The following is a 12,834-nucleotide window of genomic DNA, read 5'->3' on the forward strand; positions in this document are numbered from 1 at the left end:
TTGGTCAGTGTCAGGTTATCCACACCTATCTTCTATCAAGATCATCATCTCAACCCTCCCCAGGTATGTGGAACATCTTCTTTACTTGTCTGCTTTGTGGGGTGAGAGTCAGTGGTATGACTCCGACTAGGTATCACACAGATACTAACTGTTTTGGTCACTTGACTCTTGTTGCTGAGACAAAATACCCAGTGCCCAAAATTTAGGAAGGAAAGATTTATTTAGCTCACAGTTTGTAGAGGTTTCAGTCCATAATCAGCTTGTTTCAAGACAGGGTGGCATGGCCGAGGAGCAACAGTTCATGGCAGCTATAAGACTACAAAAGCAGCAAGAGCAAAAAGGAAGAAACAAGACAGAAAGCCTCTTTCCTTCTCTTATACTGTTTGTGGGCTACTTGTCCCAGGGTAGGTGTAGCGCTCACACCCATAATGCCAGCATTGGACCATCAGTCAGTCACAAACTGTAGAAGCCCACTCTTATAACTCCATGAAGCACTGAGAAGACATCTAAACACAAACCATAACATTCCTCCTCTGGTGCCCCAAAGACTGTTGCACATCCTTTTATGCAAAAGGAATTTTAATCCATATCTTAAGAGTTGCCAAAGTTCTAACAGTTTCAGCAATGTTGAAAAGTCCAAGTCTCAAATCTCTTCTAATATCTAAGGTAAACTTTTAGCTGTGAGCCCTTATACAAAGGAAAAGTTAAACACTTCCAATATTCAATTGTGTAAGATAAAGATTATCATTCTAAAAGATATCTAACAAGTCAATCAAAGTATTGGATAAAAAAACAAGTCTAAAATCCAGCAGGGCAAATATTAAGTCTTGTAGTTTCTTGTGCAGCATCCAATGCAATCTGTGGCAAGTTGTAAGCTCCAAAAGGCTTGGGTGGCTCCACCTTTATGGTTTTTCTGATTGTAACTCCCATGGCTTCTCTCTTGCACTGTCTTTGCTCCATCCTTGCAGGTTTCCTCAGATGATTCCCAGTTTCAGGCTTTTCTAAACTTCTGGGATCTCCACTGTACTTTTGGTTTCTTCTTCACAACTTCACACACTGCTGTCTCAGGGGGACATTACCTGGCCGCCCCCTAGGCCTCCTTGTGAAATCTGGACAGATGCCTTTTAAGTCTGAGAATTCTTGCGTTGTGCAGGCATCTACAACCAGTGTCACATGGATGATGCCAATGTCTGCTGCCAGGTGGAGCAATAATCAGGCTTTCCTCTCTCTTGGTTATAGGGCCCGAGTCCCCAAATTACTTAGCATTCTTTTTGAATTCTGTTTGGGGAATAAACTTTCTATGCTGCCACCATTCTGAAACATAGCACTCTGTGACTTTCTCCTCAAAGTCAAGTCTTTCACTTTTGCAGTTTTGAGGTTGCAAAGGGTGCTTCTTGTGCTGCTCTTAGTCCATCTTTCCTATTCTCTGGTTCCTTATCAGCAATGGAGATCTCCTCCACTGTATCTTTGCAGTCCACAGCTTTACTGGAGCTTCCATTCTGATCAGACTCACAACACTTTAAAATCTTCCTGCTGGGCTGCTTTCCCTTGATTCTCAATGTAAATCTGGCTAAAAATCAATAACAGCCATACCACCACCTCAGCATTCGACTGCCTTGAATTTTTTTCTTCCAGTTTAGTCTGTCACCCTTATTTTTCAGGCAAAGTCTCCAGACATGAGCAAAATGTAAACAAATTTTCTGCCAAGCTGTAACACACATTATCTAGAGTGCAACAACCAGTGTATTGCTTCTTTCCAGTAGAAACCTGTCAAGCCTGGACCTTATTGGCAGATTTATATCAATCTTCTGCTCTTCTGAGCTCTGAGCAGTACCGAACATCCTAAGGCACTGCAGCTCTACTATTTCAAGTGACATTTCTGAAACTTTCCAAAGCCTTCCCACAATCTATTCCCAAAGGCTTTTGAACCACATAGTCAGGTATAGTCATAGCAATGATCCCACTCCTCTGGTACCAAATTTAGTCTTGGCTACTTTCCTCTCCTTGCTGAGACAAAATACCCAATGCCCAAAATTTAGGAAGGAAAGATTTATTTAGCTCACAGTTTGTAGAGGTTTCAGTCCATAGTCATCTGGCTCCAAGACACAGTGGCTCATGGCAGAGAAGCAACAGTTCTTGGCAGCCAGAAGACAGCAAAAGCCGCAAGAGCAAAAAAGGTACAAGACAGAAAATCTCTTTCCTTTATAGTATATGCAGGCCAGCTGCCCCAGTGCAGGTGTAGCACTCATACCAATAATACCATAACAATTCTGCTCAACTCTGAGCAGATATTTGCTATTCTTAGTTTAATTCAAAGTGACTTCAGAGCCATTGGCCAACCAAGAATAAACAGGAATGCATGGCTATTACTTTACCAGCAACCACTACAAATGAACCAGGGGCCTCAAGATCTGAAGACATGCCTCTAGTCTTAGTTCACCATACTTCTAGCAGGTTGAAATTGGAATGTCTTACTGACTGTGTAAATCTACTTTTTCTGATAAACAGTAATAATATTTGAGAAGCCAATGAGACGGTCTATGTAGAAACAGTCCTCAAAATGTTGGGGCTGGGGATTTAGCTCAGCGACATAAGTACCTGCCTTGCAAGCAGGCAGTCGTGAGTTCAATCCCCGGTACTGATAAAAAACAAAAAGACAAAAAAAAAATGACCAGAAATGAGCATGTCTTTGTGCTGGACAGGCTGATATCAAGGAGAAGACAGGCTGCAGCTACCTACCTACTCACACACCCACAGGGCTCCAGGCAACCTGGCAGCAGGCATGACCTGTAAGTTTCTGCAACAGATCAGCTCAATAGCAGACTTCCTGAAAGTGCTTTCTCAACTGCCCACTGGGGTTCAAGGGAGTCTGGTGGGGTGGTGCTTATTCATGAATGGGAGAAGGGAGGCTGGGACCCAGGGTACAGAACCCTATGTGCCTGCTCAGCTTGGTCCTGACCTTCTTTACTGCCCTGTCCCTACAGAGAGCTGCATTAGGGAGAACTACGGTAGAGGATGACAGAGCCAGAACTGACCACCCTGGGACCCAGACTGAGAGGGCTTGACACCAGACTACTTCTGGATTTACAGTAAATGCTGTAGATGATTGATCCTCATTAAGCTCAACTGAGAGTAAACCCTCCCTTAGGAAATACCCAACAGAGGCATTTCTGTGTCTAGGGGTTCCTGGACATCATTCATAGTTCAAAGCAGGGGTTTCTATTCAAATGATCCCACCATGGGACAGCACAGGGTGGTGACACTACTGTGGTCTGCCAGGTAATCTTAATATAACTCAGACCATATTCATGGAGTATGAAATGAGAGAGGTAATGGTCCAATTCTGCCTTAGAGGATTTTAGTCTGCTTAGAGCACTGTGTTCAGTAGAATGGATAAAGAGAAAATTGTGAAATATGTGATAAATGCATTCAGATCGCTGAGGGGCTATGAAGTAAAAATTATAAATGGTTCCATGGGATAAGACTAGGATTAATGAGTTAAACTCAGATTTTTTCATGGTATAAGGAAAATGGAGGTAGTGAGTTCATGATGATTGTCACTCTCCAAGCCTAAGCTGAATCCCACAAACCTGGAATATTGTAGAGCAGATTCAAGTATGGACTGGGGAGAGAAAAGGTCTAAGACTTCTTCAACCCAGAGAGTCTAGGAGTTCATGTGTCTCACTCATGTGCCTCTTTTCTCACTTATAACCCTCCCCCTCATTCCATTTGAGTCACAAGTCAGAGGTGGACAAGGCTGGGGTTGCAGTCTTCTGGGGGATTTGGAGATGGTAGAAGCAGATCACTCCATCCTTACGTTTTTATAGGCCTTTGCACAGATTTTGGCTCTTGTGCAGTTTGGCCCAGTTCCAGAATTGACAACCCTGTATAGACTGCATGGTGTCAGACTTGTGGGCCAAAGCCCTTTTTTTTTTTTTCCTAATGCCATTCAAATCCATTTAAATATTCTAGTTCCCTGAGATAATTTAGAGAAATCAAGTGGTCAAAGTAAAGGAAAAGATCCTAGGCCAAAACACAAATTCTTCTTTTGTGAAAGAGGCATAATTTTAATGATACTTGTATGTGGAACTTGTCAGTCCATTAGATCAGGATTGCTTATTATTTCTTTTCAGAACACTAGAAATGTGTCACTCTCTTTGTTATCTTCCTTCAAACGTAGTGATAAGTAGCTCAGAGCTGTTTAATATCAATGCCAGCCCAGGGTCACAGCGCTTGATCTTGTGTTACATCTTGTCAGGGGAATGTGAGGTTCTGAGGGCTATTCTCAACTTGGCTGAGTTGTGACTGAGTGTCCCTGCTGTCCAATTACTGTACCAGGATCCCGCTGATGGACAGACTGTCCAATGAACCCATTATGTTGGTGGTAGAGCTGGTACAAGGAGCTCCAGAGCAGCTGCTGGCACTGACCCGTGTCCACCAGGTAGCGCTGGCAGAGAGGGCACTGCAGAACCTGGTAAGAGCCCACCCTGCTGGACTCACAGCTGCTGCCCTTGGCAGTGCATGACCCTCGGACAGGGATCTTTGCCTGTCTCCCAGGCCCAAGCCCTTTCTTGCTGACAAACATGTTTCCTACCTATAAGGGCCTCTAGCCTCTAGATCTGCCTCTGGATTCTGTTCCTCAATAATGTGCTCTCTTGTTCTTGTCCAGGTAGCTTAGGGTCCAAAAAAGACCTTGGATCCTACCTCTTAGTCTTTCTGCCTTGCTTCTATCACTGTTCATTCACTGTTTAAGAAAGTGAACAAATATAGTGAGCGTCCTAGGTTGTTAAGTTGGGGGAGGGAGGGAGGCAAGGTCAAGGTACTTCGTGTCTTGATTAAAGAGCCTATTACTCTGAGTCAGAGGTACATTGTCTAAGACCTGATGCCCCTCTTCAGGTGCCAAAGGAGACCCCGATCTCAGAGGAAGTGCTGGAAACACTGGGCCCCTTGGTTGGATTTCTGGGTACAGACAGCACACGACGGATCCCTCTACCGATCCTGCTGTCCCATCTCATTCAGCTGCAGGGCTTCTGCCTGGGAGAAACATTTGCCGCAGAGCTGGGACGGCTGCTGCTGCAGGAGCCTGCTCTTGGGTATGGACCTTTGGGAACTTCAGATTCTAACTTTTCCTATACCCAGTCCCTGGACTGCCCCCTTCCATGGCTTAATGTCCCTGGGAGCCTGAATCCCCACCTCTGCTCTGTTCTCTTCTTCTCAAGGTTCCCTCAGCTCCCAGCATATGATCATCTTCCTGTCCTTTAGGAAACCAGAACTGTGGAGCCAGGAAGAAGTAGAGCAAGCTGGACGCCTAGTATTTACTCTGTCTGCTGAGGCTATTTCCTTGATTCCCAGGGTAAGATGGAGGGAGTAAATGCACAGGGGATCAATGAATCCCAGGCCGAGGAGGACACGGGAAATACAACCTGGGTCTGGGGAAGACTGCTAAACACAGGCAGGTTTTGGAACTACAGCTGCAGCAGCTGGCCCTGCCCTATTCAGATCTCTCCCCAACCTTCTACTTTCTTATGCAGGAGGCTTTGAGCCCAGAGACCCTGGAACGGCTTCTAGAAAAGCAGCAGAGCTGGGAGCAGAGCAGAGTTGGAAAGCTGTGTTGGAGACCACAGCTTGCTGCCAAGAAAGCAGCCCTGGTAGCAGGGGTTGTTCGGCCAGCTGCTGAGGATCTTCCAGGTGAGGCTACCTAAATGCTCATATATTCCGCAGAGTGTACAGAGGATATTATCAAACAATGCTGCTGAAAGTTTGCGCTCTAGGCCAGGGATGTAGCTCAGTGGAAGAGTGCTTGTTTAGCATGGAAGAAGCCCTTAATTTGAATCCCAGCACTAGAGAAAAAGAGTTCAGATTCTGTAAGTGTGCTATGCCATTGTGTACAACTTATAAATCTTCTGTTTTATTTAACTTAAGAGTATGGTTTCAAGGTACATCCATTTAAGAAATGTCTCAAGTTTATCCTTCTTTGTGTCTGAGTAGTAATCCATTGTATGTTTTTTTAAAGACACATCATTTTTATCCATTCCTTGGGCATTTGGGTTGTTTCCACAATTTAGAAATTGTGTTGAAGAAATTGGGTTGTTTCCACAAATTACAAACTGTGCTGCTATAAACATGGGTGCACACATTTATCATTGTTCTATGATATTTTTAATTTTTCCAGGAAGATACCCAGAAGGAGGATAGCTGGGTCAAATGAGAGCTCTAATCCTAGTTTGTTGAGGAATCTCCAGATATTGTGCAATAGGAAGAAACTGTTCAGAAGAAAGGAGGACCTAGGGATGGGTAAGGGGAATAGGGAAAAGAAAAATATGATTAAAAAAAGATAAAATGGAAGTAAAACTTTGTAACTAGGGAGGGGAAGAGGGATTAAAGTGAGAGGAGAGGATTAGGAAAAAAGAGAAATCAAAATATATCATGTACAGGTACAAATTCCCTGTGATGAATGTGATCTTTATATATATCTAAACTGTACCAATAAACTTAATGTAAAATAAAAATGAATACAAGTACATAAATACTTTCTGCTTTCTTCGGGGATAATTGTCCAGGTTTCTTCTAGTTCTAGGGTTCTGTACTTCTGGGAGTTAGTTCTTTCAGTCTATTTTCCTGTTCTCTTATCCGGGGACAGCTGTAGGTTAGCTAAGCATGAGGCTCTCTGCTGGGAAGATCCTGAGAAGGAAGGAGACATTGTGAAGCTAGAAACCTGGGTTGTAACTCAGCTGTGCCATTAAATACATGAGCATCCTCCTCAGTCTTCCACCTATGCAATGAGATCCTTTTGTTTTCCATTCCCTTCTTGTTCTCACACCCCCTAAGCTCTATTAATACCACTGTAATCATTCCTTGACCCATGCTGCTTACACTTCTCTATCCTCCAAAGGTAGGGAGGGTCATTCCACCTCCAGATAAGCCTCCAGGCATATTTTGATACTAAACCAATCCCTGAGCCTGCTTTCCCCCTGCAGAGCCTGTACCAACTTGTGCAAACATCCGAGGGACCTTCCCAGCAGCCTGGTCCGCCACACAGATTGCAGACATGGAACTCTCAGACTTCGAGGACTGCCTGGCACTGTTTGCAGCAGATCCGGGGCTTGCGCCTGAGGAACTACAGGCAGCCATGGGCAAGGCAAAGAAGGTCAGGGATGGGGAAGCCACTAGCAGTTAGAGGGGGAAACAGGAGGCAGTTGGTTAGGCATGATGTGGAACACAAGGGAATGGAGAGCTGGGAGAGAGTCAGGAAAACGAGATAATGGATCACAAGTAGGTCAGAAGGGATCAATATTGAGGAAATGGAGCTAGTACACAGAGGGACTAGAGAAGTGGTTTATCAACTTCTAATATCAAAACCATCTAGGGAGCAGGTTTTAAAAATACTAGTGCTGGGGTATAATGCTAGTCTAAGAATCTCGGTTTGGAGCCTCAGCATCTGCATTTTAACATGCACATCAGTGAGTGTGTTACACAAAGTCCATCCATCCCACAGACCCAGAACTGTGGCTGGCCAAAGGCCCAGGGATTTCTTTCTATCTTTATAACCCATACTGCTGACCTTAGAGACTCTGTGGTTTATTCACTCTGAGGTCTTGAATAAAAATATTCTCTCCTGCCTCTTTTCTGAGGAGTTCCCTTTTTCTCTCCTTTTATAAAGGGATAGGGGCAGTCTTTGTGGTTATTTTATCTTCTGATCCTAATAATGAAAGAATAGAATTCAGCACCACCCATCACTCCCTGGTCACTTCCTCCTCTAGTCTAATAATTCCTTTGTCCTTTGTCCTTTTCTTTGTCCTGTGTCCTCACTCTCCACCTCCTCTGTAGCTCCGGGGCGTGGTCTCCCGTTTCCTGCGGCAGAGTGGTCGGCATGTCAGCCATCTGGACTTCATTCACCTGACGGCCTTGGGCTACACGCTGTGTGGACTGAGGCCAGAGGAGCTGCAGCATATCAGCAGTTGGGAGTTCAGGTCACTTGTGGGGGGTTGTGGGGGTGCTGAAGGAGGGCTCCCTGGGGAGGGAGGATCGGGAGGGAGGCATCCCATGGGAGAAGGAAGTGCATCTGAAGCCGTGTCTTCCCCTGTCACACTAACACAGCCTCAGTCCCCAGGCTCACTTCTCCCTTCCTTCCCACTCTCCCACAGCCAAGCAGCTCTGTTCCTGGGCAGCCTGCACCTCCAGTGCTCCGAGGAACAGCTGGAAGTTCTGGCCCACCTTCTTGTGCTGCCTGGTGGCTTTGGCCCAGTCAGTAACTGGGGGCCTGAGATCTTCACTGAAATTGGCACAATAGCAGGTGGAGAGGCTGGGCCACTGCTGGAACCTGTTGCCATGGTTTGGTTTTTGTATCATGGGTGGACGGGCAAAGGACTACCATGGACTTCTTTTTTAAATTCTTATTCGACTTTAATTTTTATTAGTACATGCTTGTAGTCTATAATGATTACATTCATTGCAGAAATTGTTACATGTATACAGCACATCATAATTATTTTTCTCCCCTTCTCCTCTACTTTTATTTAAAAAGAATTTTTGGCCAGCATGAGATTCATTTTCTATAAGTCCTTTTCAAGTTAATTATCATAAACACAAAGTAACACATAGACCAACAGGCAAACAATGTATGATAATCATATTAAACAATGTATGATAATCATATTATAAACAATGTATGATAATCATATTAAATCAAAGTATACTTTTAGATACATTGTCCGTGCCACATTACAATAATCATTTTTTCTCTCTCTTTTTCCTATTGTCTGTTTTTTATTTTATACTTTACTTATATATTGGGTTCCTTGCATGAAAACTATGTTATATTTAAGCTTTTGTATCTGATTTACTTTGCTTAACATTATGATTTTAAGTTGCATCTATTTTCCTACAAATGGCTCATGTTTTTCCTTCTTTGTGGCAGGGTAGTATTCCATTGTATATAAATACCATGTTTTTTTCATTTATCTATTGAGAGACATAAAGTACAGTAGTACATACAGATTATTTCCAAGGTTTAGCTATGATGAGTTGTGCTGCTATAGACATGAGTTTGCATGCATCACTGTAATACTATGATTTTAACTCTTTTGTGAAGATACCTAGAAGGGGAATAGCTGAGTCAAATGAAATTTCTAGTTTCGATGTTTTGAGCTCTTCACGCTGATTTCCAGTTACCCTGGACTCCTGAAAGTGCAAGTCTGAAAGGTGTTTAAGTAAGGGCTTGGAGGCATGTTAGGGAAGGTCTGTGGTAGGGAGAGCACTTAGAGATCTATAGGTTTGAAGACAGTAAAAGGCTACTCTATGACATGCATCTTCCATTCTTCAACAGCTGGGATCCCAGACCTGGCTCTTTCAGCTCTGCTGCGGGGACAGATCCAGGGCCTGACCCCTCTTGCCATTTCTGTCATCCCTGCTCCTAAATTTGCTGTAAGATTTGATGGACTGGGGCCTGGGGTGACTGCAGGACAGCCAGGGGGCTACATAGATGCATTGATTCTTTTCTCTACCACCAGGTGGTGTTCAGCCCCACCCAGCTGTCCAGTCTCTCCAGTGTCCAGGCTGCGGCTGTCACTCCTGAGCAAATGGCCCTTCTGAGTCCTGAGCAGCGACGAGCAGTTGTATGGGCCCAACATGAGGGCAAAGAGACTCCTGAACGGCAGAGTGAGTTCCCAGCAGCTGGACCCTCCATCTAAGGTCCGGCTTGACCTGAAATCTCAGGTCTAACGTGGCGCTGTCTGGCCTTTACTCTTGCCTCCTTCCCCACAAGGAGATCCTTGGAGTGAAGGGTCGATAGGTAGAGAACTAGTTTCAAAGTTTCGAAGGCTTCTGGGGAACAAAGTTGTGATGTTCTTTCTATTCCTGGTGTTGTTATAGGTCGAAGCTCAGCTTGTTGCTCTCGGTGCTGGTCACAACCCGCCTGGGCCCTGGCACTGATCAGCTTCCTTGGGCACCTGCGGTGAGCCTGTCTACAGCTGAGGGAGATCGCTGTCGAGAGAAACCCTACATCATAATGAATAAAGTGCATCCTAATTATTCTCAGGAGCTGAGGAGGAATCTGGGCAAATGCTGATGCTTCCCACTCACCTGAGAGCCGGCTTCTCTGGCATGTCACACCTAAAGTCTCCTTCCATCATACATCACCCCACTGCTTCTTTTCATTTCCTGGAGTTTTGCTGCTTCCTCATTCCATCAATAAAATAACACAAACAGCTGGAGCACAGTAAGGAGTTTCTACTAGAATGTAAATAAGGAGGAGAAGAGGGGTTGAAAAAAGAGGGGAATGGAAAAAAATAAAAGAGGAATCAAGACATATCATGTGTGGGTACGAAGTCCCTGTAATGAATATGATCATTATCTTATCTAAATTGTACCAATAAACTTAATAAAAAGTAAATTAATCTTACTCTAAAAGATAGAATGAAAGCAGGATTAGGAGGCAGGAAGGTCCAGGGCAAGTAGAAGTGGCCACCATGAAATGAATAGAATGTTTGGGGATCTTGAGTCAACTGCCTGAGATAAGGAGTTAGTGTTTGTTGTAGATAAGAGGGGCAGGGGTGTGGGGATCATGACTTCTTTTCAGAGGTTACTTTCAGTCACTAAAATAGTTTACTCCATCAGTGACCAGTTGTAACAACTCCACCTGAAGGACACCAATCCTTGACCTCTGCTTCCTATAATCTGAGTTTCTTTCTTTCACACTGCTTGACTTTCCTGCTCTGGAAACTCATTTCTAGTTACCTGCTCCATCAAATCTGAATTTCATTTCAGATTCTATTGCTGTTGGGGTTTATATCTAGATTTTTTCCCCAAAGACTCATGAGCGCATAGGTGGGAACTTGGGAAGGTGATTGGATCATGTGGACATGATATTCATCAACACATTAGTCTACTAGTGAGTTTATAACTAAATGCGATGTTGGGAGGTAAAGCTTGATTGGAGGAGGTAGGATACTGGGGCCATAGCCTGGAAGGGTCTATGTCCCTCCATCAATCCTTGATCTCTCTCTCTCTCTCTCTCTCTCTCTCTCTCTCTCTCTCTCTCTCTCTGTCTGTCTCTCTCTCTCTCCCTGCTGTCTGCCATGCCATGATCTATTTCTCCTCTGTCATGCTTTCTTGCCTTGCAGTCAACCAACTATGGACTAAAACCTCTACAAACTGTAAGCCAAGAGAGACTGTAAGCCAAAAGAGTATCTTTTAATTGTGGGTATCAGGTATTTTGTCGCAGTAACAAGAAACTAAGGCAATTATATTCTTGAAGCTCAATCACTGTGCACATCTCAGCTTCTGCAGATCTATACCTCTCTTCACCTTAACCTCTTAGTATCTCATGTCTGACTAGCCCAGTTAGTCCAAACTAGAGAGTCAAAAATGCTGCCATGGTATGAGTGTCCATTCCTCTGGTATTGTGCTTTTGGAGTCTTAGGTTCTATAGGATTTTTGGGAAGCAGCTCTCCTAGAGAGGAGGCAAGGATTGGAGGCAAAGATTATTCCTGCTGCTCAGAGCTCTTTTATAGTCACAGTATACGTGGCTTTTTTGAAATCACTCTTTCTCCCTCCCCACCCACACCCCTCATCCTCCTTTATACCCCCTTTAGTCCCAGAGTTCCTTTACTTTGTTTAGCAGGAACAGTCTGATGTACACTCCTGCTTAAATTCCAGTTTCCAGGTTAGATGGACAAGTAAAGACGTAACCTAAATATTCATTTCACATGGTCGTGTTCCTGGATCAACTGCTCCACCAGAGTCCACAGACTGTAGTAGTAAAAAATTAGTAAAATGTGGTTTTAGCTAGAACCTTAGAAACTCTAATATATCTATAATCGGAGGACTGGATATGAATGAATAATTTCGTTCTTTTTATTTTGGTGAAAATAGTTTATTACTGTCATCATGCATGCAAAGAAACTTGAGGGAGTAGTGCATTAAGAATGATTCATGGAAATAAACAGAAGGTAAACTGAACTGAGAAAGAAATTAATTATTCAATATTTTCTCAATATATTATCTGCTTTGCTAATGAGCAGAGCGTCCTTGCAGATGGAAAATGAAGGTGTAAGCTTTGTAACAGGAAGAAGCATGAGAACCTTCTGTTAGAGTGGAAGGAACATATGGGAGAAATGTGAAAACAGTAAAAAGCCAGATTCGTAGGTATCTCTGTGGAGAGCAAGAGCAGGCACAGGAAGGGCATTCTTGTTGCATGGCTGATTATCCTGACAGTGCAGATGACTATCAGAGCTGAAGAGACAGAGGATCTGCCAGAGCAGTGGACACGAAGACCACTCTAGCCAACACTAGTGAAGAGAACCCTTTTTACCTTTCAGAAAGAACCATGGTATGGGAAATTCTTAAAGATGAACATGGGGAAACCCTTATGTCAAGAAAATAACACTTTAAACTTGTACTGAGACTTTTTGCGGACCAATTACTTTACCTACATTATGTCAGTTATTTCCCACAGCAACCTAAAACAAGAAATCTTATCTCAATTTTATGCACAAGGAAACTGAGGCATGTAATTTAAAGAGTACTGCCCTACTGATTCATAGTCAGAATGTTATCTGTTATTTGTCAAAAAATATGCATTATTGTCTAGAACCTAAAACAAGAGTTATTGCTTTGTAAGTCCAAAATCAAACCAAATATAAGGAAATTTGCAGTAAGAATTAGGTTTGTGGCAGTTTTCAGTGCAGAACTAATTATGGAGACCCAACTATCACAGGACTGTGGAATCAGTTCAACTCCTAACAGAGAGCAGCACATTCTAGAATTCAAGTCATTGCACTCTCTACCTTCCTTGGTTTCTCTTCTCAGTTTAAAGCCCACTGTCTTGGCTGTTTT

At 43.6% G+C, this 12,834-nt stretch overlaps 1 protein-coding gene across 1 annotated transcript in view; it reads left to right on the forward strand.

Annotated features, from left to right (window-relative positions):
• The window catches only part of LOC100731299 (stereocilin), a 49,813-nt gene extending 39,573 nt beyond the window's left edge, over nucleotides 1-10,240 (forward strand). Inside the window, exons 6-17 of the mRNA XM_023565888.2 lie at nucleotides 2,758-2,921; nucleotides 3,023-3,089; nucleotides 4,339-4,474; nucleotides 4,897-5,093; nucleotides 5,263-5,353; nucleotides 5,532-5,688; nucleotides 6,978-7,147; nucleotides 7,828-7,970; nucleotides 8,145-8,293; nucleotides 9,326-9,423; nucleotides 9,510-9,657; nucleotides 9,871-10,240. Coding sequence (XP_023421656.1) covers nucleotides 2,758-2,921; nucleotides 3,023-3,089; nucleotides 4,339-4,474; nucleotides 4,897-5,093; nucleotides 5,263-5,353; nucleotides 5,532-5,688; nucleotides 6,978-7,147; nucleotides 7,828-7,970; nucleotides 8,145-8,293; nucleotides 9,326-9,423; nucleotides 9,510-9,657; nucleotides 9,871-9,956 — 1,606 coding nt within the window. The 3' untranslated portion in view covers nucleotides 9,957-10,240. The remainder of the gene's footprint in view (nucleotides 1-2,757; nucleotides 2,922-3,022; nucleotides 3,090-4,338; nucleotides 4,475-4,896; nucleotides 5,094-5,262; nucleotides 5,354-5,531; nucleotides 5,689-6,977; nucleotides 7,148-7,827; nucleotides 7,971-8,144; nucleotides 8,294-9,325; nucleotides 9,424-9,509; nucleotides 9,658-9,870) is intronic.
• The last annotated feature ends 2,594 nt before the right edge of the window (nucleotides 10,241-12,834 follow it).

The sequence above is a fragment of the Cavia porcellus genome, unplaced genomic scaffold, assembly GCF_034190915.1.
Source record: "Cavia porcellus strain 051 isolate PalLab524CR breed Dunkin Hartley unplaced genomic scaffold, mCavPor4.1 scaffold_1, whole genome shotgun sequence".
Taxonomy (NCBI): Eukaryota; Metazoa; Chordata; class Mammalia; order Rodentia; family Caviidae; genus Cavia; species Cavia porcellus.